The sequence below is a fragment of the Chenopodium album genome, chromosome 8 (genome assembly GCF_948465745.1).
Source record: "Chenopodium album chromosome 8, dcCheAlbu1.1, whole genome shotgun sequence".
Taxonomy (NCBI): Eukaryota; Viridiplantae; Streptophyta; class Magnoliopsida; order Caryophyllales; family Amaranthaceae; genus Chenopodium; species Chenopodium album.
This window is the reverse complement of record NC_137841.1, coordinates 2678372-2701776: the sequence shown is the minus strand read 5'-3', so window position 1 is coordinate 2701776 and position 23405 is coordinate 2678372. Positions and strand designations below refer to the sequence as shown.

General features: G+C 33.6%; 2 protein-coding genes across 7 annotated transcripts; both read right to left on the bottom strand.

The window, feature by feature from the left end:
* Positions 1-34: 34 nt before the first annotated feature.
* Positions 35-4803, bottom strand: LOC145641585 (uncharacterized). 3 transcript variants are annotated; one of them, XM_081692438.1, is made up of 9 exons: positions 4718-4803; positions 3400-3532; positions 2521-2557; positions 2335-2404; positions 2112-2216; positions 1274-1424; positions 1073-1155; positions 260-353; positions 35-171 (listed from the first exon to the last, which is right to left on the bottom strand). In XM_081692438.1, the coding sequence occupies exons 2-9, from the start codon at positions 3501-3503 to the stop codon at positions 78-80; spliced, it is 738 nt and encodes a 245-aa protein (XP_081548564.1). In that variant the 5' UTR covers positions 3504-3532; positions 4718-4803; the 3' UTR covers positions 35-77. The 3 variants fall into 3 exon arrangements, with proteins under 3 accessions (XP_081548564.1, XP_081548563.1, XP_081548562.1); XM_081692437.1 differs by lacking the exon at positions 4718-4803 and adding an exon at positions 3917-4191; XM_081692436.1 differs by lacking the exon at positions 4718-4803 and having other exon boundaries at positions 3400-4191.
* A 6390-nt stretch (positions 4804-11193) lies between these two features.
* On the bottom strand, positions 11194-22118 carry LOC145641582 (uncharacterized). Of its 4 annotated transcripts, none has more exons than XM_081692431.1 (14): positions 21982-22118; positions 20399-20520; positions 20137-20191; positions 19239-19327; positions 18910-18934; positions 18083-18121; positions 16914-17031; positions 16606-16736; positions 15838-16195; positions 15256-15368; positions 14705-14915; positions 13907-14623; positions 13744-13815; positions 11194-11882 (listed from the first exon to the last, which is right to left on the bottom strand). In XM_081692431.1, exons 2-14 carry the CDS (start codon positions 20474-20476, stop codon positions 11552-11554), a joined length of 2337 nt encoding a protein of 778 aa, XP_081548557.1. In that variant the 5' UTR covers positions 20477-20520; positions 21982-22118; the 3' UTR covers positions 11194-11551. The 4 variants fall into 4 exon arrangements, with proteins under 4 accessions (XP_081548557.1, XP_081548558.1, XP_081548559.1 ...); XM_081692432.1 differs by having other exon boundaries at positions 14705-14906; XM_081692433.1 differs by lacking the exon at positions 21982-22118 and adding an exon at positions 19772-19846 and having other exon boundaries at positions 20399-20483.
* Between the last annotated feature and the right edge of the window lie 1287 nt (positions 22119-23405).

Below are 23405 nucleotides of genomic sequence, written 5' to 3'. Positions count from 1 at the left end.
CATATAGCTAGCTAGCTTTGCTCTTGATAAGGTACTTTGCCTTTTAGTTTACTTCCATATCACTGCGTATAACGGTTCTAGGAATCTGAAGGGGTCCCTTCAAGCTCCAACACTGTGGTTAGCCATTTGCAGACTTCTTCAGTTTCTTCAGGGATGGTGTAATGACCTAGCCTGTTTAATAAAAATCAACATGGTAAGACCAAATCTCAAGGAAGTTCATCTTTTAGTAAGTGTTGTAGCTAATACAAGGATCATGTACCCATCATAGCTCCTGAAAGTAATATTCTGGAATCCAAGTGAAGTAAGGGTTTCCACAGCTTTCTCTCCATGATCGTGCGCAACCACTTCATCAGCTGAAACACAAAGATTAGACGAAGAGTTACTATGGCTCCTTGATGAAAAGGCTAAAGGGTGTTTTGTAGATCCATAGTGTTAGGTATTTAGAATATTTCTATGATAAATTGAGATAAAGAGACGTGCATACTTCATGAAGGGAAGTGGCACTAATTGTACTTTGTAAATGAGTGATATGAACTATTAAGTGTTTACAAAATATTACTCCGTATTTTGTAGTTTACAACAATAGGATATAAAGGGTAACCCAAGAGATATGCAAATTGCAATCATTATTTATGGAAATAAATCTTAGATTTAGCTTCGTGTTACCCTTCTTCAATTTTCAACTAGCATCAGCCAAAAAAAATTGAAACAAAAAGTCATCTTTAAACTTGAAGTGTAGAAGAAATAGATGCAAAATAAGACATCATCATAAATTATTTTAGTATGAACTACGGAAAAGTCATGAATTATGAAGGGTATCTTACGAAAAAATAGTACAAAAATCGAATCAAAAGTTAAAATAGATTCAAAATTATGTATGGGAATAAATTCTTAAATTAGCTTCGTGTCACAAAGATTCAAAGTTCAATTGGCATCATCCAAAAAAGGGGGCAAGAAAATGAAACAAAAAGGAGTCTTAAAGTTCAAAGACTAGTAGAATTAGATGCAAGAGAAAAGATAACATCACGAGTCATGACAAGCAAATAACACAATAAGAAAGAAATGGGAATACCTGATCCATGGCAGAGTAAAATGGGCAATGACGCTGCACGCTGCTGAGCTTCTTGAGACTCTTCCATCCATGTTTTCAATGAACTGAGAAATTAAAACTATGATTAAGCACAAGGATTCTAATGTAAAAAGATTCCACTTTGTAAAAATGCAACTTGATAAACAAAATGTTTTGAGTTCCATATCAATAAAGTACATAAACCTTGAACATGGCAGCCATCCACTTAGTCCAACAACTACACTGAGATTGATAGGATAGGGGTTTCCATTCCTGTATCGCCCTAACACTTGGCATATCATAGAATACAGAGAGATTGCAGCACCTACGTTGAAACCTCCAATACCAAGCTTGACTGCAGTAGTAGTTCAAAGGTTAATACCAATTTATAGAAGAGAAGTGCTTTGACAAGTTGATGAAGTTTATGAGCTTGATTGGTATTTATATTTTCTTCAGTAGGGAAACATAACATAAAAAGGTGAAGCGTAAGATCTCATTTATCACCTTTAGATAAGTGTTGCACTAATTAAAAAAATAATTGGGCTAAAAAACTATTGGCAATCAGTAACAAGTTTCACCGCTAATCTTGTATGATCAACTAGGTATATACAGGTAAAATGCACTAATAGCAGGTCCAGAAAACAGATAAACAAAAGCTAGATTATGATAATATGGGTGAGACATGTTGACAGTTTAAGAAAATGGAATATGAAGAGCAAGGATTTTTGTAATATGAATAAAGGTCTCTTGTCAGCAAGTAATAGATGGAAAATTGGAAATTGATTTGACAAAGTAAAAGTCAGGCAGCGTTTATATTCAGAAAACATACAAAATACGAGGGGGGAAATAGGAAACCACAGATAAGTATGAGAAATAATCAACGTAAACAGAAAGTAGGAATCTGTCAAAAGTTTTTCAACAAGTTATAAACAAATACGTTTAAATGACAAGAGAGGGATATCGCTCATGTATAAAACGACCTAGAGCCAAAATTATATTGCCTTTAAGCTATCATGTAACACTGAAATCCAAACACACATACTGTCAGAGGGTTCACTGGACAGAAGGTTGGCGATATGTGCTGCTGAAGCATCTAAACCTTCCAAATCATCTGGAGCACTTTGCGACATATCTTCCACATCAAACCCTGCCATTATCATACCAAGACTTCTAAAGTTAAATATACACACACTAGAAATCTGTAGATACCAAAACAGAAGTGTTAGAGCCAGTAGTGACTAAGAAATGATAGCCACAGTACTCACAAGAAGTGCATGGAAATCCCCCAAGAAGTGCAACTGGGCGAGTAGGAGCAGTTGGACAAATCCACTTAATCTGCATGGTTATCATACTATAAAATCTGAGCTCACAAATAGTATAAGAAAAATGCAAATGGAAGTCTTTGCTATCTGAATACACAAATTTTCTGGGAAAAATCTGCCCAAACTTACATTTGGAAGGGGAAGGGTCTCGAAGAGCTGAGACCAGCTGCAGCATTAGAATATCAGTGTTAGTTTTTGTATGAAATTAAGAATCCAGCCTACTTAGATGGAGAAGCACTCAAAGGACTTCAAAGTTAACAATATTGAAAAAAAAAACATAAAATAACCAAGAAACACATTTGGACCACTTTAAAACTACAGAAGGTCCATCAAATAATACTCTCTTAAGCACGGTATATGCCTTTCCAAGAGCAGTAGAATATTTTGTTTACATATAAAGACAACCAAAAATGAAATAGAATATAGCCTTCTCTGTTTTGCTCATGCTGTGAGTGAATAATGTTAAAATTGGACATACATGTTCAGAGGACCTTGCAAGATAGTGTTTCTGCGGTCCCCTATATGCCAGGTATTAACAATATGACTCACCAACACTTTTGAGTTTGACTTCAGGAAGGAATTATTCTCAAAGGAGTTCGAAACAAGAAGGGGATTTTTGAGAAGGTTTCTTAAAAAGCACGGAACAAATTAGCAGCTAGCGCGCATGATTAACACACCGTATTTTTTGTTACCAAACATATTCCTGCCTTTTTCTTATTGGGTATAGGTCAGCATAACACATACTTATCCTAGTGGATTTACGATATCTACACTATATGCTTTAAAGCATATGCGTGTATGATCAATCAGAAAAATATACTCCCAAAACAACCTAGTCCATGCAAATCAGGTTTTCCTGGACAAAGTTTGATTAGTAACAATTACAGAATGATAACTTATCATTGCTGTCAGCCTATCAAGGATTTAACTTAAGAATGGGCAAGAATATTGAAGCAAAAAGCAAAACGCTAGAATGCCTTTCATTGAACGGTTTACTGAAGTTACTACCTCAAGCCTTTGTCACCCATTCCATGCAACCAAACTATTGTAGCCTGGTGTTTCCCTTTAGGCCTGACAACATGAGTTCCTCCAAATTCCAAATTCGTTGTCATAGGAGTAGCCTCTTCAATGTCCTCACTACCTGAAACAATAACAGGGAATTTCAACAACGAAAAGTAATTTTTCCTCATTGACTTCATTTCAATAAATTCTAGTTTCCATCCTAATATCCCACTTCCAATATGAATGACCAAGATAAGTTTCCATTAGGACAATAACTAGGCAACAAATCCCTTATAATAAATTACTTCAAAAAGGTTCAATTCTTCTCCTTCCCAAACCAGGTAATCAACCCCCCTCTTTAGTCTTTCCTTAAATGTACAACTTTCTTACACTTTCCAATTATTCTTAGGACAAATAACTAATTCAAATGCTAAAAAACTTTCTATTGACCACCCTACTACAAAAACTACATTGCCAAAGCCGTAATCCTAAAAGGATGGATTCGTCTATTCTATTAACTAACCTGAACCGCGAAATTCATCACGACATGGATTCATCTTTGCTTAACCACTCAACCACAATGACAAAGTTCAAGCCTGGCTATTCCTATTTATACAAACAAATGGGGGCAAAATGGAAATAAACCCAAGAATCTGAATCACCTCTAGCCAACTTTCAACATCATAGACCATGATAATACACACACTCACCGACCTTGAACTCAGAAAATATCCTAAATTAATAAACTAATTAGAAAGATAAAAAGCACTAATTAAGGTCTAAGTATTAATTACAAGAGAGATGAATTTTCTGGAGGCTAAAAGAAGAGATGATGAAAAGTTTTTTTCTAAAAAAAAAACCCAAAAAAGTAGAACTCCTTTTTTGAAAAGAGAATCCACAAACAAATCAAAAATTTGACCTAGCCACCCAACCAAACATGGTCTTAGTTTTTGCACATTATATATAGAATCCGTGCTTGTATTATAGCTGGTAAAGCATTACCAACCCAAAAAAATCAAACAACAACTTTTCAATAAAAATAACAAATTTTCATTAACTTTTAACAACTAAAAACTTATAATTTTTGTTATGCAATAAAAATCTCTTCAATTCTGGGTTTTTTCCACCATAATTTTTTGTACATATTCATCATAATGGTTGAATAAATGAATACCCATTAATTAAATTCCAGAAATTCAAATATTCCAAGTAAAAATGCAATAAACATAGCAAAAAATGAAGTGGGATTTTCATACTATCAACATTTAAATGTTAAAACAATGTAAATGGTATTATCTCTGATTAAAAGTTTCTGGGTACTAACCTGGAATTTGGGTGTATGATTAAAGTGAAATTTCAAAGCATAAGTGTTTCTGTTTTCTCTTTACAATCAAAAATAAAAAAATTTACAGTATTTGAATTCTCAAAAAATAATATTAAAAAAAAAAGAAAGGAAAGGAGAGTGTTGATTCTCTCTCCTCCAGGCTTAATGCTTCTACTGTTCATAGTTTCGTCCACCGGGAGAGACCAGGCGAGAGCAGCAGATTGCCCTACCACACGTGTGCACTACTGCACTCTGCTACATCCTTAGAATAATTGTTTCCAAGTTTGGCTCAACCCACCACGGTGCATGGTTCGTGTACAAATGTGATATGGTCACTTTAACACATACTACTCGCGTTTAAAATTAGGCCAATTGTCCAGATTGGTAAATAAAAAAGACCTCTAGCGACAATTTGGTAAAAAAACTTACTCCGGCGACAGTTTGGTAAAAAAAGCTAGGAAAATTTGCAAATTACAGCCATTTAAATTTTCTTTTGCAAATTGCAGCCCAAAAGTTCGTATAAATTGTAAATTGCAGCCCGATTCAATTTTTTCATCGGTTAACAAGTTGAAAAATCTTCGATGAAGGTTTTAGGGGCCATTTTAGGCCTTATGGAACCGAATTGAGCTAGGAATTAGCAAAAAAATAACGCAAGTATCTCGTTTTGCGTAACAAAAGTGTATCGATTTGTGGGAAACTGTAAATATGAGATACTTACATTATTTTTTTGCTAATTCCGAGCTCAATTCGGGTCCTAAGGGTTAAAATGACCCCTAAAACCTTAATCGAAGATTTTTCAACATGTAAACCGATGAAAAAATTGAATCGAGCTGCAATTTACAATTTATACGAACTTTTGGGCTGCAATTTGCAAAAAAAAATTTAAATGGCTGCAATTTGCAACTTTTCCAAAAAGCTAACAATGTGCAACAATTTGGTAAAAATAATAAACTCCGGTGACATTTTGACCAAAAAATCTATTTTTTTTCCTGACAAACTCTTTAAAAATCTTATTTTAATTTGTTTTTGTGTTCTTAAATTTATTTTTTCCATTTAAAATATTAAATTTACATGTCATCCCTTTTTATTTCCAACCCCTTTTAAAAAAAAATTCGTTAATAAGGGGTATGAAACTTAAGTGAAAATTGATACTTAACGTTTTTTTTTCTTCAAATTGTTATTTCCGTAAAAAAAAGGTTGGTAAAATGACAAGAAAAACGAACTATATTAAGCATTCGCGAGTAATTTATCGAAAATTTTTGTATTTTTTGGGTTAAGTGTCACCTGAGATTATTTTATTTATCAAATTGTCGCTTAAGGTTAGTTTTTTTACCAATTTATCGCCAGAGTAAGTTTTTTTACCAAATTGTCGCTAAGGGTCTTTTTTATTTACTAATCTGGTCAATTAGCCTTTAAAATTATTTACAATGATTTAACATAAAGTGAGTAGAAAGTAATTTGAAATAGAGGTACGAGTAGCGGTATTGGTAATGTTACGGTTTACTTATTATATTGAGTTATTGACATATATATTGTACTCCATCTATCTCTCCCCCCCCCCCCCCTTTTTTGTCCCATTGCTATTTTTTTTCTCAAACTTTGAAAACTTTTACCATAAATTACTGTTAATGTATAAACTATAATATATCATAAGGGTCTTGTTAAATTCGTCTCATTATATATTTTATTAATATCACATTTTTATAATTTTTACGTGTATGAAAATAAATACATAGACATTTTAAAACATGTCTTGAAGACTGTGCATAGTCAAATGAAGCAAAAAAAATAGTAATAGAGAGAGTAGTACTTTGTGCTGCTTATTATAATGCTTGTGTTATTATCCAAGCTCTAGTGGATTCCAGCCATGTTAATTTAATGCTAAAATATAATTCATGCATAATTTTGGGTTAAGATAGAATAATTACCCATTGTTTTATTGCATTACTTGTTGCAAATTTTGGCAGCTTGGTAAATTATCTAGTACTAGCTGTGTTAACTTTAATAATATTTATTAATATATATTTTTTAATCTATATATCAAATGCATTGTTATTAACCTTACTGATAGAATCAGTCAATGATTTGATTTGTTAACCCACTTAACAGTGATATACTGTACATAAGAATCTGTTCTACCTTATCTAGTAAAATTGCCCTACCAATTACCAAACCCATGTAATATGGCCTATATGGAGTAGTGACAAACCTAGCACATTGGTGGACTAACTATCCAGCCAAAATGTGATTTTATTTTTTCTAATTTTAGAGCAATTTTGGTTATCTAACATTGATGGATACTTCATAGCAAGGTTAAATATAAATTTTTTGCTTGAATATTGAGATATGCATGAAATACGAGAAAATACTAGTTGATCAGCCAGATTTACATCCAACGCACATCAGGGGGTATTTTGGTAACTAACCTTAATAAGTGAGGGGTAAGTATGTAACATCACTGAAACCTTTGGGTTAACTGATAATATTTTACTAACGCCTTCCTCAGTCAACGAAGTAACATGTCGTTACCTCTGTTTTTTTCACTTTCCCAATTTCAATTACCCTTGTTTTTTTTTCGATTGGAGATAATCCTTTCCGACGAATTTCGACTGTTGTAGTACATTCCTGGACGAGCTCTGATGTCGTATAATGCAATTGGGATCTTCTCCGCTCGAAATTAGTCAACAATTTGTAATACCTGGCGATTTCAATTGAAGACCACCTTTCACATGTTCGAACAATTCATACTTTGTCGAATTTTGAATTGAAATCATACCAGCTGTCGCTCGTAGTTCATTGGCTTAGTGGATTCGCTGTAAGTGAATTTCATGTATTATTAATGCGTTTATGTATAATTATAGAATCAAATTCACGAATTGATATTGATATTCTGATTGCGGCAGTATTTCATTTGCGGTTGGCATATTTGGTTTGAAATTGATGTTTTACTGTAATGTTAAAGCATGCATTGTTTGTTAAAAAGAATTATTTTGTTTACCTATGTCATCTTCAGAGCCCTCAAAGATGGGAAAACAGATCTGAATGAAGATGTCAATGGAGTTCCAAAATACAATGTCGAATTTTTTTAAGTTATTCTCAATTTCAATTGGGTTTGTTCTTAACGACGTTAATGGTGCCGTTATATGGCCCACAGTAACGGTAGCAATCCGTCCTTAAAGACGAAAAGTACAAAATATTATAAAATTAATATGCAGTACGCTGTGGGGCCCACATAAGCTCCTGATTAAAATTTTGTAAATCAGGCTGATTGCCTGGGTTTGCCTCATGAAATACATGCATTAACAAAAGGATTTGTGTTGTTGATATTTACATGGTCATTTTAAACATTTTTGTAATTAAATTTCGGCTTTTAGACTGTGATCATTACAACATTACATGCACGAAACTATTTTAACAAAATATATTTATTCCTGGTTTGGAGGGACCCATAAAAAGTAAATGATAAAAACAGAATCCAATCTTGAGTTTTGTATACAACTCCGAGTCCAACAATAATATCTTAAAATACACTTTGTTTACCAATACAGAAAAATGTAATTTAATGTTCAAAATGCTTTTGTTGCTTTGAAAATACATTATCACATGTTCAAGGTCTAACATATACTTGTATCGTATAATTGTAAAAGTATTCCCTAAAATGTCATTTTGTACTTCTACATCATACATTATTATTATTCATCGTAGTCAAGCCATACAGTTTCCATATTTTTCACAATAAATTAAATTACTCTAACACTAATTCTTGCCTCTCTTTAATTATGGGCTGTCCTTTATTTCTGCTGACCTCTTATAAAGCAATTGTTAATATACTAAGTTATCTGATCTTGGATGATTTGATAAGTTCATATTTTTAGGGTTCTATGTTAAACTCACATTTTAATTCTTCTATAGTTGTTCTCATTGACTGAACTCAGCTGAACTGAGCTGAACTGAACTGAACTGAACTGAATATTTTATAAGAGAAGGAAATTAGGAGTTGAGCTGAACTGAACTTAACTGAACTGAGCTGAACTGAATTTCAACGTAAGAGAACAGACCCTAAGAGAAGATGAGCACTTATAATTATAAGTAGTTGTTGTCAATTATTTTAGGATGGAATCTATAATCATTCGGGATTTTTTTTTTTTTTTTTAAAATTCTTTATCGATGGGTACAACCAGCTCAGATCTAAGATCACTATATCCTTAATGGGAACTCATCTTTTACTAAAAATAAACAAAACAAAATATATCTATCATCATCATAAGGTGAATTTATAGTATTTAATAATCTAAAAGTTGGGTTTTGAAAAGAAATTAAAAATGATTACCACAACCTACAATTTCATAGTCCATTTATGAGTATTATGACAAAAATTTATCCTTACAAATTAAATATAATATGAAGAAGATGCTCACTTTTATATACATCATAAAGCAACCAATATTAATCAAGTCTACGTGCACAAAATTTATCCTTACAAATTATATGTCAACTCCTTTTAATTTGGATTAATACTTTAGATTATCAATCTAAACATGTCAACCCTTTTATACCTCCTCTTCAAATTAGAAATTGGAACTAAAAAGTCATACCTTAAAGTGCTTCTTATTTTTCCTTAATGAGATGGTTTAATTTAATAATTTTTTTTTTTTATTAATATGCTTTCAAGTAAGATAAAGTGCATAAAATAAAGTCAAATCTCATTAGATTCCCTGTTTTCCACTGTCTAAAATTGGCTTGTGTATGTTGGTGCCAGAACACCTAGCTAATTCTATTAAATTAAATTGTGCATGGTCAAAAATGTGTTTAGATCCATGGAATATTATATGATCTTGGCATAATTGTGATTAAATAATGTATAATCAACCCATAATTACTCCACGTGTTCGTCGAATGCCACGGTTAACCTTGATTAGTGTAACACTTCAAAGTTATGAATATGTCCCTTTGAATATATGATAGGTACAACTATTTGTAGAGCCATACATTTCACTAATTGTCTCGAAATTTCGACTAATATGATCATTAAGGGACTGAGGGGACCATAATTACATGGCTTAAATAAAATTTGATAAATGATAAAGTTTTTTAAGTTAATTAGTTTATAAATGGACAGATTCTAAAGAGAAAACGTGTTTAAGAGGATTGCATGTTTTACTTATATTCGAAAAGACAAGAATCTAACATGTTTTGTGAAGCTAATATCGAGGGAGTTACTTTAATTTTCAGTGGATGGTGGGTTGTTCTTGTCATGCAATATAATTGTTAATCCTTAATTTGCTTAACTTTGATTTTAATTAGTAATTAGTTTAGTGGGGAGGTCATGGGAGGTGTAAAAGTCATATATTAATAATATTAATCAAACTAAGATATGGAATATGATGTGTCCATGCTTGACTAACGTATATAGAGATCGATTATGTTTTTGAATACTGCTTTTGTTTCATTAAAATGGTTGTTTTTATTTTTTGAGGTTAAGGTTTGAATAATTTGCTTAAATATTGATATTCATTTAAATATCAAATTATTATTACGCGGAGTCTTGTTTAAGTAATTTTTTTTTTTTTTTTTTTGAAACATTGTTTAATTAATCTCGATAAGTAATAAGATTTTATTTGTTTTCCTCTTACATGTAAGCTTCAAATAATGAAATCAATATGGAAACAATTATTCGTATAACCTATAATATTGCTAATGAGATTCGGAAAAACATAAACCATTATATGGTACGAAAAATGTGTTTTCAACTCTTCTTCGGAACATCTTAAAACCCTAAACACGAGATCAATTCTCATCTACACAAATGTTATTGAGGGCTCTTTATACCACTTTATGAGACTAGTTTGCTACAGTAGTATATTTTGGAGGGAACTCATCTCTAGTTTATTTTATGTCTCCCTTTATGTCTTGTACAGTAATGACCCTTCGGGAATTGATAATGGATAATAGAAATGATAAATGATTTGTAATGTAATTTGAACCTCTTAATTTACATGGCACAATTTGTACGCCTTCAAAAAAATTCTGTTGTTGTATTATTACGAAATTAGAGATAATATTACTCCCTCCGACCCTCTATTTAACACTTTTAGGGTCAAATTTAGGAAACTTTGATCATATATTACCGTTTATTTATAAGAGCGAATATAGTCATGTGAGATCTTGTTAAATTCATCTCATTATATATTTTTATTAATAGTTTAATACTAAGTTTTTATAATTTTTATATGTATGAAAATAAATTATAGATATTCTATAACGCATCTTGAAAACTGTGGCTTTCAAATGGGGCAAAAAATAGGAACAGAGAGAGTAAGTGTTTACAATGACAATTTATTAATTAGCGTTCCTCCATCTCATCGGGAATGCATGACAAAAAGATCGTATGTTAATCACACTAACCTTGTAACTAACTCGTATAATATTATACTTATACCCATATTATAACCTATCATCATTGGAAACATAATTCATTAGGAAAAAGACCAATTATAACATCCAATGTACGAGTGAACAAATTAAATAAAACAGTACGGGATTCATTGTGAGTCAAAACACTTAACTTAATACATTGTTTCACATGATTATATTAACCGAGACAGGACACCGTCTAACAGAATCTAATACTGTAACTAAGACCAAAATCCGGTAAAATCTATTTATTCGACATACACTAAACAAACAAGCACTACTAATCACAAAGTCCACAGATAAATTTGCCTCAAATATGCTCAACCGAAAAGAGTAACCAAAACAATGTGAAATTGGCCACACCCTCCACCGGACAACTACCATAGTGCAGGAATGCACAGAATCTCAAAAGCTACTTTTCTACCTAGGGCTGGCCTCAGCAGAGCCATCTCCATAAGAGACCAGGCCCTTTTTCCCTGGTGGACTGCCAGATGATGACCTAGACTGAGACCTATCCTTGCTAGCTCGTTTTGGAGGTGGGGAGCCCTTAGAGGATCCTGAGGCTGATGCACTCCTGCTTCGACTTCGACTTCGACTAGAAGACAACCGCTTCTCAGCACGAGGAGATGCACGGTATCTGGGAGGATCACTTGGAGAGCGACTTCGAATGGGGCTTCGGTTATAATGACGACGGTAAGGTGGACTGCGTGACACGCTTGGACTTCTTGTCCTGCTTCTTCGTCTTCTATATCTGTGAAATAAGCATACAACAATGACCTCAAGAATTGGAGATTGAGAAAGATCAAATTTAATATGCAGAAGGTTACTACCCAAACTACAACTATGCCCACAGGGTTTCCCTTACTAGGGTGTGTGCAGAAAAACAGCTTAAAGCTTAATACCCTATCATAATGTTAAGAAACTGCCTAAAGGCCAGCAACCAGGCCAACATAATGCAACATTCAGAATCATCATATAGTATGATTAAAAGAACTAGGTTACAAGTGGGTAGTCACTACTTGTATCACAAGATTTGTGAATGTAACAGCTCTTAATATATTTAACCATCAACAAAAGACTTTCACTCTTACGCACACCATGCATTGCTAAGGAATGGATCCACAAAATTACGAGTAAAGTTTTTCACACTAAACATAAACAGAGCTTAATTGGTCACTATGGGTCTATGGTGCATGAGGTTTGGAATCACAACAAAGGAGATAATTTCCAGGTACAAAGTTTTCACTCATCCCCCTCAAAAAGTTAAATATAAAAACCCAAATGAAAGCATTGAACACACCTACTAACATCATCATTTCATCCTCTCTTGTTATTTCATAGAGAACCCAGAGTATTTAACACAAAGCATGCACACTTGCACTCTGAAGATGTTAGTCTTTTTCATTAGGGCCATACTCATGGCACAATTTTTTATCAAATAAACATTTCTTTTTGTCACTTTTACCCTCCAATATCTTTATAACAACGGAACTAATTCTACACTCTAGCCAAATTCCAGTTTTTCTAGGTTCAAGAGCTACAGTTACTACACATAATGAAAACAGTACTTCGTAGTTGATATTTTCAATTGCTTTAGGCAAGTATTACCTATATATGGGAGTATATATGATATGTCCATGAATTAATATTTATCATACACTCTTCTTTTTTCTTTGATGATTTGGACATTGAATTCCTTGCTAATATGTAATATTATAGAAGTCAGGACTACCAAGTAAGAAAGAAACTATATATTCTATTTAATACTACGAATTACAGTTCCCACTCCCCACAAATTTGATGGTTTTGGACTTTAAATGGACTATTAATTAAGAATATAACTTATATATTCTATCTAATACAATAATCCCCACTCCCCACAAAGTTTTGTACATTTGTGTACCTTAAATTTTTTATTGTGAAGATACTTGATTTTTTAAGTTAAAATAAATGATTAGCATTCAATCCAGCTTGGATTCAAGGTGTTCTTGTTTACATGATATGATCCTTTCTAACTTTGGTCAAGTCAAAATCAGTTTAGCACTCTGGGAACATTTCCCGTGGGTCTGGCTAATTTTGAGTCGGTTTTATTCCTCTTTAGGTAGCAAACTTATTGGGTTAAATCAACAAATCAAGTGCCAGATCAAGCAATCGAGACTGGATCAGTTATGCACTTCTGCCAAGCTACAAAGCTCCTTTCACAGGTCAGATATGAACTTATTTTATTTAACCACATGCATTTTTACGATGCCAAACGATTTTGTTAAGATCCCTACTATACTTAGTCCAGCTAGCCAGCAAGTTAACACATATTTTATATTTAGGCAAAACACAGATGAATTCAATCTGATATTTCACACATATTGGCAGATTGCACTGACACATAGCTGCATAAGCCCACCCATGCAAGTCAACCAAAAAAGTTTTCAGGTTCTTCGAAGTAGTACAGTAATACAGTATTTATGTAAACCCAATAATTTATGATCATAATACTCAATCTAACCAATCGAGACTAACTATCACTAAGAACCTGAACTTCAGAGCATCATTTTAGAAAATTTCCACTTCAAGTTAGTAAATATTCCAAGGTAACAGTAATACTCACTACATACCTTATGGGTGATCTTCTAGGGCTCCGGAAACGCCTCGGAGAACGGTCAGAATATCTTCTGTAACTGGGATACCTAAAATGTAAACAAGTATGGAATAATTAATACTTTGGAATTACAGTTACCCAAAGGCCTCAATAGTTTACATAGTTATAGGAAGCAGTACCTGTCACGGCCACCAAACCGATAACGATCAGGAGAAGGGGTCCTGTATTTTCGAGCATAAGAGAATCTGTCACTAAAACCTCTACCTCTTCTAATACGTTTTGGTGACCCATCAGGGGAAGCACTTCTTGACATACTCCTATGGCGAATAGGTGGGCTTCGTCGGCCAGGACTTCTGGAGTAGCTACGACGATAACTCCGCCTCGGAGACCTAACAGGACTACGGCTAGCAACTCTTCTTGATGGAGCTCGCCCTGAGCTTCTACTTAAGCTTCTATGAGAAGATCTAACCGGACTCACACTTCTACGAGAACGAACAGGGCTTGGACTGCTTCTCCTGCCGACTCGTCCTGAGCTTCTGCCAATTGATTTCTGGGATGAGCCTCCTCGGTAGCTCCCACTGGGACTTCTTCGAGGTGGGGACGTGACAGGGCTTACACTGGCATTTCGTCGAGGACGGATTCGTGGTGGGCTTTGGCTCAGACTTCTAGCTGGGGATTTGCTGAGGCTTCTAGCTGGGCTTCTACTAAGGCTCCTAGCTGGACTCCTGCTGGCACTCCTCACTGGACTTCGGCTAACACTACGACTTTTCTGTACAGCTGGAGGGGGACTCTTGCTAGCACTAGGACTTCTGCTCACACTCCGGCTCCTGCTCATACTCCTGGGGCTGATACTCATACTTTTACTCATAGCCTTTTTAGGACTTGCACTCCGGCTCCTGCTCATCAACTTTTAATAAAATACCAGCAAGAATTGGTAAGCATAAAGACTAGAGATGTAAGAAGAATTGATTGTAGACCTAGATTTTCCTGGGTGGTCCTCCACCACATCAGGCTGTCTATCTTCATTTCTGCCAGATCTTGCATCTCTGTCATAGCCATTGCTTCGTTGCTCTCCATTTTCTGTTTTTGATCTAAGTTCATCAAACTTATCAGATTCTTCACTTCTTTTGTGATTATTGACTATGGCAGCATTCTCAACCACAGGAGGATGGTCCCCAGCTGCAAATACTAGTGTCAGACACAACAAAGTACACTTGAAAAAAATAAATAAAAACAAGCCTCAATATAACAATTGTTGGTGATGGAAGTTATAAGTATCAAAAGAGCAAACGGTCACACAGTACAAACTTGCAGAATGTAGACAACCAATCAACAGCCAGTCAGCCAGCACTTTCTATGATAACCATATCCAAATATGTGCATTGAACTAAAAATGACAAAAGAAGGAATCTTAATTATAGTTCAACGCAAGCAGAAGGATCAATAGAACAATTATAGCTTGACTTAAAGAAAGAGTGGTTAAGATACAGAAATACTCGAGGTACATCCTAAGAGAAAATTATGATACCATTTTTCTGCATATCATCCTTGTGTTTCTGATTAAAGTCCTTTGCATTACCCTCATCCTCAGAGCTTTCCTCGGTGCTCTCACTGTCAGTGTCACTTAGACTGTCGGACGCCCTTCAACACAACATTAGAGAGTCAACAAGACTTAAACACTATATCAAAAGCATATTCTATATATTTAAGTACGTTTTGATGAATAAAGATCACACATCACAAATCAATAGAATATTTTTGCAAAAATAACTCAAAGGGGAGGCTGGAGTGCCAGGTGGTCATTCACCTGATGCATGGAAAACATGTGGCACAAAAAAAAAAAAAAAAAAAAAAAAAAAAAAAAAAAAAAAAAACCTTCTAATTGTCATCGTATGATCATAGCCACAAATAAATCACATCTTTGCACAACTATATTAAAAATATAAATCTAATAAAGTACAAGGAATTTCCAATTTCTCACCAGAAATTTTTCTAAATAGTATCTTGCAAAATATTCAAGTAAATCAAAAGAGGATATGACCTCACGCAATATTGACCTCAATTACAATTAGCCATAAGAGATAGATTTTAATATTCTAGAATAAATCACCTTTTTGACTTGCGTTTTGAACGCTTGTCATGTCTTTTGCGCTTTTTATCACGTCGTCTATCTCTGCGCTTCCCACGTTTATATTTATCACGCTTAGAAGATTTCTTCCTCTTCTTTCGTCTGTCATCACTAGAGGAACTGACATCTGATGAGGATGCATCAGTTTCAGAATCTGTATCGGATTCCGTACTATCCAAATCACTATCAGAAGAACCATCTGATTCGGATGTATAGTATTTTCTTCTTTTCTTTCTTCTATCTCGCAGGGACTTCTTATGCTTCCCCTTTCGTCGTGCTTCATGACTATAAGCCTCCGAACCAGCCTCCTTTCCCAACTTCTTACCAAGTTTCTTCTTTTCTGCATGTCACAGAGTAGAATTTGGCATGGAATAGATCAAGAAGATAACAATGGACAGAATTATAATCACAACCAACAAGTCAGGGGTTGTTTGGCATCGTTTTTGGTTTTCAGTTTCTGTTTTTTTGAAAACAAAAAACCAAAAACAGGAAACAAGAAAAAGGTGTTTCCACTTTCTGTTTTCTGTTTTCAACATTATCATAATTTTAACAAGTTTGACTAATTTTTTATTTATTATATGACATATATCATATGATTTCGAAAACCAAAAAACAGAAAACCACAGCGATGCCAAACAAACCATCAATAAATCAGCTCGAGATATCCAAACTGGAATATTAAGATGCAAAAATTCAATAAACTTTCCACGTCAGTACGTCACACACATGATAGAATCAAGTAGTGCTTACCACTCTCACTCAATTCACCAGAGTTGCAAACTTTAACTGTGACAGCTGGACTTCCATCTTCATCACCTGCATCCTCAATTTTTTTCAAAACTTCATGACCATGTACAAGCTTCCCAAACACTATATTCTTTCTGCCAGAAAAAAAGGGAGCATTAAGGCATGCAATCTCTAGGCAATTTACACATATCATAGGTATCTATCTATATAAGGATAACAGAACCAGAAAAATGTGCTCCCTTGTCAAATCACAAGTCCCAAACATCAACATTCCATCATACATTATCATACATGTGAAGGTGAAAACTAACCTGTCCAAATTTTGATTAGCCTTGAACAAAAGACTAAATATAGAACCACGGACATCTCTGTCAGCAATAGACATTGATAATAGACCAGCTTCGTCATGCTTTAGCTTTGGTGACTCATCTGAAATTATGCAGAAGATCTATTCAAGACTCGAAAAACAAACCATGGAGCAATGACACTGGCAAAATTCTAGTACTCAGCCATATAAGATAAAAACGATGTACAAAAATTAATACATTCATGTGTTCAATGCATGCATATACACACAGCCATTATCCAAACTCAGCTAAGTAAGCCAAGAAGTTAAGACTCGGGATACATCAACCACAGCTGTTCTTTATTCATTCCTCAAAATTTACTTTTGTCAAACTAAGATACATACGAATATGTCGTCGAGTGGGTTACAGACCTTACAATGCAACAGGATTGAGAGCCATAAAGTCACGGTGTTGCAGAGATTGCAGTATAGTTTAAAAACGGGAAAATAAAATAACTACAATCGGACTTATAACCCAATAATATACGGGTGTACAGGTTTATTCTTTCTTTCTTCTAGATATGATTACTTTCATAGGAAAGCCATAAAGTCACGGTGTTGCACAGATTGCACTATAGATCTATAACGGGAAAACTAAATAACTGCATTCGGACCTATAAGTATAACCCGATAATTTAAGGGTGAGCATATGATAATTCTTCTCGATGTGATGACATGGCAAGGTTTATCACACCAAGAATGAGTTTGGAGATTAACGCGTGCATTTGAACATCTGATAATGCATTACAAACCCTAACTTAACTAATTAATTAATATTGTTAAACTTGTCAGCCAGCTAATTGAGTGAGCCAACTCCATGGTCTCCATCTGATCCCATTTATATTATACCACTTAAGGTTTTTGTATTTCTACCTCAAGTTCAGCCAAAAAAAAAAAAGAGAGAGAGAGAATAAAATTAAGTACTTCAGTTGTCCCTACATAAGAAACATTAAATTTAGAGTTCAAAGCACACTATCTACAATTGTTTATTGGAAGTTACATTAAGTTATAATAAAATGATTGAACACATAACTCTAATGTGGCTATCTTTTAAGGATAAGAGTAATGTGCAGTTATCAGAGCAAATCACTTCAAGGCTTAAGGTTGTTGCTACGCTAAAAGTAAAAAATTTACCTGGAAATCTGTCCCCATATATACTTTCCCCAGCTGAACCTGCAATATACAGATGAAAAAAGGAATGTCAAGCCTGAGAACAAGAAAAGGCATACCATAAAAAATATAGCCAAATAAGAAATAAACTTTTCATTCACAAACAAGAAATCAAGAGCCAAGAATGTTTATCCTAACTTTAATCCACTTATATAATACTCAGTCAATAAAATCACATGCCTAAAATACTGTCAAACTGGGGGCATTGACATTCAGGGGTCACAACACAGGTGTTAAAATTTATAAGCATTCAATAAAACTCCCTCCTTTTCATTTAAATTATACACTTAGCTTTTCATGGTTACCAAGAAATGCATTTAATATTGGAGAAATAAAAGTAAATATGATATAAAAGGTATTATTCGTGAAAGTAAGAAGGTGGGCCCCTATTCTAAAAATAGTACATTAGAACCGAGCAAATTAAAAGGAGACATTCAAAATAGGAAAGTGTGTAAATTATAAGAAATCGGAGGAAGTATAAAATAATACATATGGAAATTTCAAATGTATTCCCTATCTTTTTAAAACACGAAAGGATCAACTTATATTACAACTAGGTGGAAGAGAACACCTAGGAAGATAGTAGTATCATACAGACAATCATATAACAGTAAAATTTGCAATCATAAAGCGAAAAGGCACATATGAAAATTTCTCAATGTATCCCCTATCTTGCCATGAAATGAACTACATTTTTCAAAATATTTCAGCCTCAGTCAGTCATAAAAAGAGCATTTTAGTTCAGAGTATAGTCATGATACAGAGAGATCAAGTATGGAAACAGCACATACCCTCTTTTCTGAGGAGATCTCCACCCTACAGAATAGGAACAAACATCAATTAATCATCAGAAAAGAAATTTTTTTGTATATAATCAGGTACAAAGCAAATAACCTTTACTAAATCATGCTGGAAAAAAAACATAGCAAATACAACCTTAAAACTACATCATTAGAAAAGCAGGTGTGACCATCAGCCCTGTATCCTACAGCATAAACAACGATAACTCACCAATGAAACAGGAAGACCACTTCTAGCTCATGTTCAGGCAGAAAATCATAATAAAGAGAAGAATAAGAATACAATTAAGACTAAAGAGCAAAAATGCAACCCAAGATACCTGAGCCATAGAACCCTTCACTATCCGATGGAAAAAGGTCCCTTTGTAGTGCAAGGGCTTCCTCAACTTGGGGCCAACTCCCTTCTCACCTGGAAATTCAGAAAATTCTTTCATATTTAAAAGATTGAACGACTATATAATGTTAAATCTTAAATATGATAACACCAATAAAAAAAAGCCATAATAATAGAGTTATTATAAAAACAGCAATTAAAAGATCCAAAGAAACAACACAAGCTATAAGAATTAGAGTACCATCATCACTAAAAGTCAACCCATGAACAGCAATGGAATGCAATATCTGTATTTCTTGTAAGTAACTGTAGATACAAATTTGTTCAACTCAAATATAGGCCTGAGTGGTGGATTTATAACATCACAAATTTCAATTTTCACAGAGGATACGCTATGAAAGAAAACCATGCAGACATTCGAAATTTTACAAAATCACTCAATCTACTATCATAACAACCGACCTCCCAATTACTAGTAAGAGCTCGGAAATTAAATGGCATAACAGTGGGGAGGCTCACCGCTTTATTAAGTTGTATAAACACGGAACAGACCAACAACCGCTAGTTGAATGACCTCCCATTTTCCAGCAATAACTATCAAATAAATGGCATAATGGAAAAGCTCACTGCTTTATATGGATGCATAAGCACAAAAAATAACCAAGACCAGTGAAACAACCAGCCACAAAATGCACCAAATTTTGAATTTAAAAAACAAAATGAAAAAACAAAACAAAAAAGAGGTTGCAGCCGTACCATTTTGTGTTCACATTCATGGAATATATTAAAAGAATAGTTCTGGAAAAACCAATATCAAAATTGCAATTTGAGAATCAACAAAGACAAGGAAGCAACAAGGAGGAAATAAAACACATGGTTATTACCTGTACATAACGCACGGAAATTTTCTGCAGTCTTTGGAGCTGCTTCAGTAAAGAGCTGTAGAAACAAAGCATTAAACATTAACATCTCTAGGTTTCAATAAAAGGTATAAAGAGAAAAAACATTGCGAAAATGCTTCTCAAGAGAATCAAAGGAAAAATGAAGTAGACGGACAATAGGGGCAAAGTCATCAAATAGATAACAGCCATAACACATTAACACCACTCCTGTCAGCACTCAATTATGTTTCATGGAAAATAGTACCTCAAAAATCATCCTCTCATATGGATCTCCATCAATAGACACATCCAAAAAAACAAATGGGTTTTTCTTCTTGGCCATATCTCCCTCCTGGTGCCTAAAAGTCAAGCCAGTTATCCTGTACTCTGTTACAAAAGAGATACAAACTCAAGAACTACAAAATGAATGAAAGAAAATTTGAGCAACCTGGCAGATTAAAGCATCTCCTAGACTAACAAAACAATAACCATATTGATAGAAGAATCCTAAAACAGTAAATTAATCATATTAATCTGAACACAAAGAAAGAGGACTATCAGCATATACACAAAATAATATTCAACACAGCGAAAAAAAATGGCAAATATAAGGCCAGCTTTCACCAAATTAGATTCTTAGTTTTAATAATCTATCTGATACATAAGAAGTTTCATTTCCAAAACTCATAGGAAAGCTTTATAGAGCAACAAAACAGGCTCACTGAGAATATAACAAAAGCCACAAAATTATAAACTATTGACAAATGAAGCAGAAAGGCAAAACATACGAATATTGACACAACTTAGATTTCTCTTGAACTCTCAATGGTACACTAAGCAGGACAAATGCTTAATGGAAAAAAAAACAACGATCTTTTACCTGACGCCTAACGGCACTTGTGGAAACCGTTTGAAAACAATATTACAACATCACTTGAGATACTTACATGCATGCTACAAAGTGACGCAATTTTACAATGAGAAAGCAAGTTACACTTGACAAATGCTTATTGGAAAGCATCACAAAAATTCTCTACCTAACAGCACTTAGGGAAATTGTTTGACAACAATTTAATAGCATAACTTAAGATACGTGCATGCATGCTACAAAAGTACAAAGTGATGTGATTTTACAATGAGAAAGCAACACCAAGCACCAACTACCAAACTAAAAATGTCAAATTTTCTTCCTCCACCTTCAATACTACACAATGTGTGCCCATATATTCGCAGTTTCCTTGTTTGTGAATGAAAAATTAGGCAGATTTTGCTCTAATGACACAGTCAAACACCAGAATGAGATTCAGATTTTTGCCGTCCAGTCCAGACTGTTACGAGCTTATCCGTTACACAGCAAACACACCAAATTAAACCAAAAATATCAGAAAATTTTCAATTTCAGCTCATGAACCCAACAGACACCAACCAAGAACAAGATAATTCCTACCCAACATCATACAAAAACCCATATACACATTTTGAACAACATAAATTGAAAACATTTACACCTATGCTACAAAAAAAAAATAATAATAATAATAAAAAAACCAGACAACCAAAAAATACCCATAATCCATCAAAATTATATGAACCCTAAACCTTAAACCCCCAATACAATTCCCCAATCGCAGAAATCGGAACAATTCTACATCAGCTAAAATTAGGCATTAATTAGCATAAAAAATTACAGCAAACCTAAAAAATGGTGACAGCGGAACAATTCGGAGTTAGAATGTAGCAGAAATCATAAATCGATTAAACGAATGAGAAATTTTAGAAAAACGAATAATAGCAAATTACAAATCGATCAAAGGAATAAAGATAGATGAAGAGAAATTAGGGTTTTACCTTGAGACGGAACACGCAGTTCAACAATGGCAGCTGCTGCTCCACCGTAATGAGAGAGAGAGAGAGAGTGCGTGAGTGATGGAGAGAGTGTGTGTATGTGTGCAATAAGAATAACCTAGTGTCCACCACTCCACCTTAATTATTTTTGGCAATTTGGCTTATTATTTTCGAGTGTCTAGTAGACTCTGACTAATTCGGATTCGAGTCACGTTAAATATTGATTAGATGGATGGCTTTTCTTACTTTATAAAAAGTAGAAGATTATTCTTATCAATGTTTGTTTAACTTCTTAGCTTCATGTGTAATTTTTTAATTTTTCTTAAGACCCATCAATTAATTAGAAATAAAATAAAAAATGGGAAAATAAATTTTAAAATTTCTATTTAATGGGGGTTATGGTTTAATTACATAACAACATTAGTCACTAGACAACGCACACTTTGACTACCCTAGTTTCAATAAGTGTTGTTATATTTCAAAATCTCACTCCAGAACCTTGTTTAGCTACATAGTAGAATAATTAAAAGTAAAGTTTGATCGGTATCATTATTTAATACAGGTAGTTTATTATTCGGCTTTAACTTGAAATATTATTTATTAGATATAAATAATTATGTGGTTTTTCTAACGGGGAGTACATGACTTTTAGAATCATGAAACCAAAATAAAATAACTGAATTGATAATGAATGGTTTTGTGCTTCCCGTCAAAAAAAAAAAAAATGAATGGTTTTGTGGCCTGGTGACAATATTCATATTTTCATATTAAACTAGTGAGTGAACCCGGGTGTTGCCTCGGGTTCCTACTGTTATAGATGTACAATCGACAATTTTTGCAAAAGGCTTTTCACTACTGCAATTGTCACTGTTAAACCAAAATTGAGTTATTCTTTAAATATAGTTTTTAATTTTTTTTAATTAAACCCTGTTGCACTTATATGATTTTTTTTTCCATAGAAATAATATAGTTGATATTGGCTTAGATGGTTAAATAGTCATACGTAGTATATGTTATAAGAGGTTAAGGATTCGAATGATGTGGTGCGACAAAATAGGGACTATGTGTATAGATAAATATAAACAAAACAAAGAAAAAAAAGGAGCTTAACATATACTCCCTCCTTTTTTTTTAAATGCATCACTTTGATTTTTACACTATTCACATACCATAGTTGACTTAATTTTTTCACCTTTATAGAATAAATAATTGTTATTATATAAATATATCATTAGATTTGTCATAATGTCTAGTTTCATAATATAATTTTTAATAATTAACATGTAAAGATATTAATGGTCAAACTGATACAAATAAAAGAAAACAGAAAGAGTACATGAATTAATATTTTATTTATATTTAACGGTTTCAGTGTTCATATACATGAATTGCTTGTTTGATATTCTCAAATATTAACATGGACTTTC

Coding starts and splice junctions, on each gene's coding strand:
- LOC145641585 (XM_081692436.1), bottom strand. CDS start 3,590: ATGAAGTCAATGAGGAAAAATTACTTTTCGTTGTTGAAATTCCCTGTT. Junction 1,425..2,111: donor GTCCAGTGAACCCTCTGACA/GTATGTGTGTTT, acceptor CTACTACTGCAG/TCAAGCTTGGTATTGGAGGT. Junction 172..259: donor ACTTTCAGGAGCTATGATGG/GTACATGATCCT, acceptor TTTATTAAACAG/GCTAGGTCATTACACCATCC.
- LOC145641582 (XM_081692431.1), bottom strand. CDS start 20,476: ATGGCCAAGAAGAAAAACCCATTTGTTTTTTTGGATGTGTCTATTGAT. Junction 15,369..15,837: donor TCAAAACGCAAGTCAAAAAG/GTGATTTATTCT, acceptor GTTGTGTTGAAG/GGCGTCCGACAGTCTAAGTG. Junction 14,916..15,255: donor GGATGATATGCAGAAAAATG/GTATCATAATTT, acceptor GTCTGACACTAG/TATTTGCAGCTGGGGACCAT.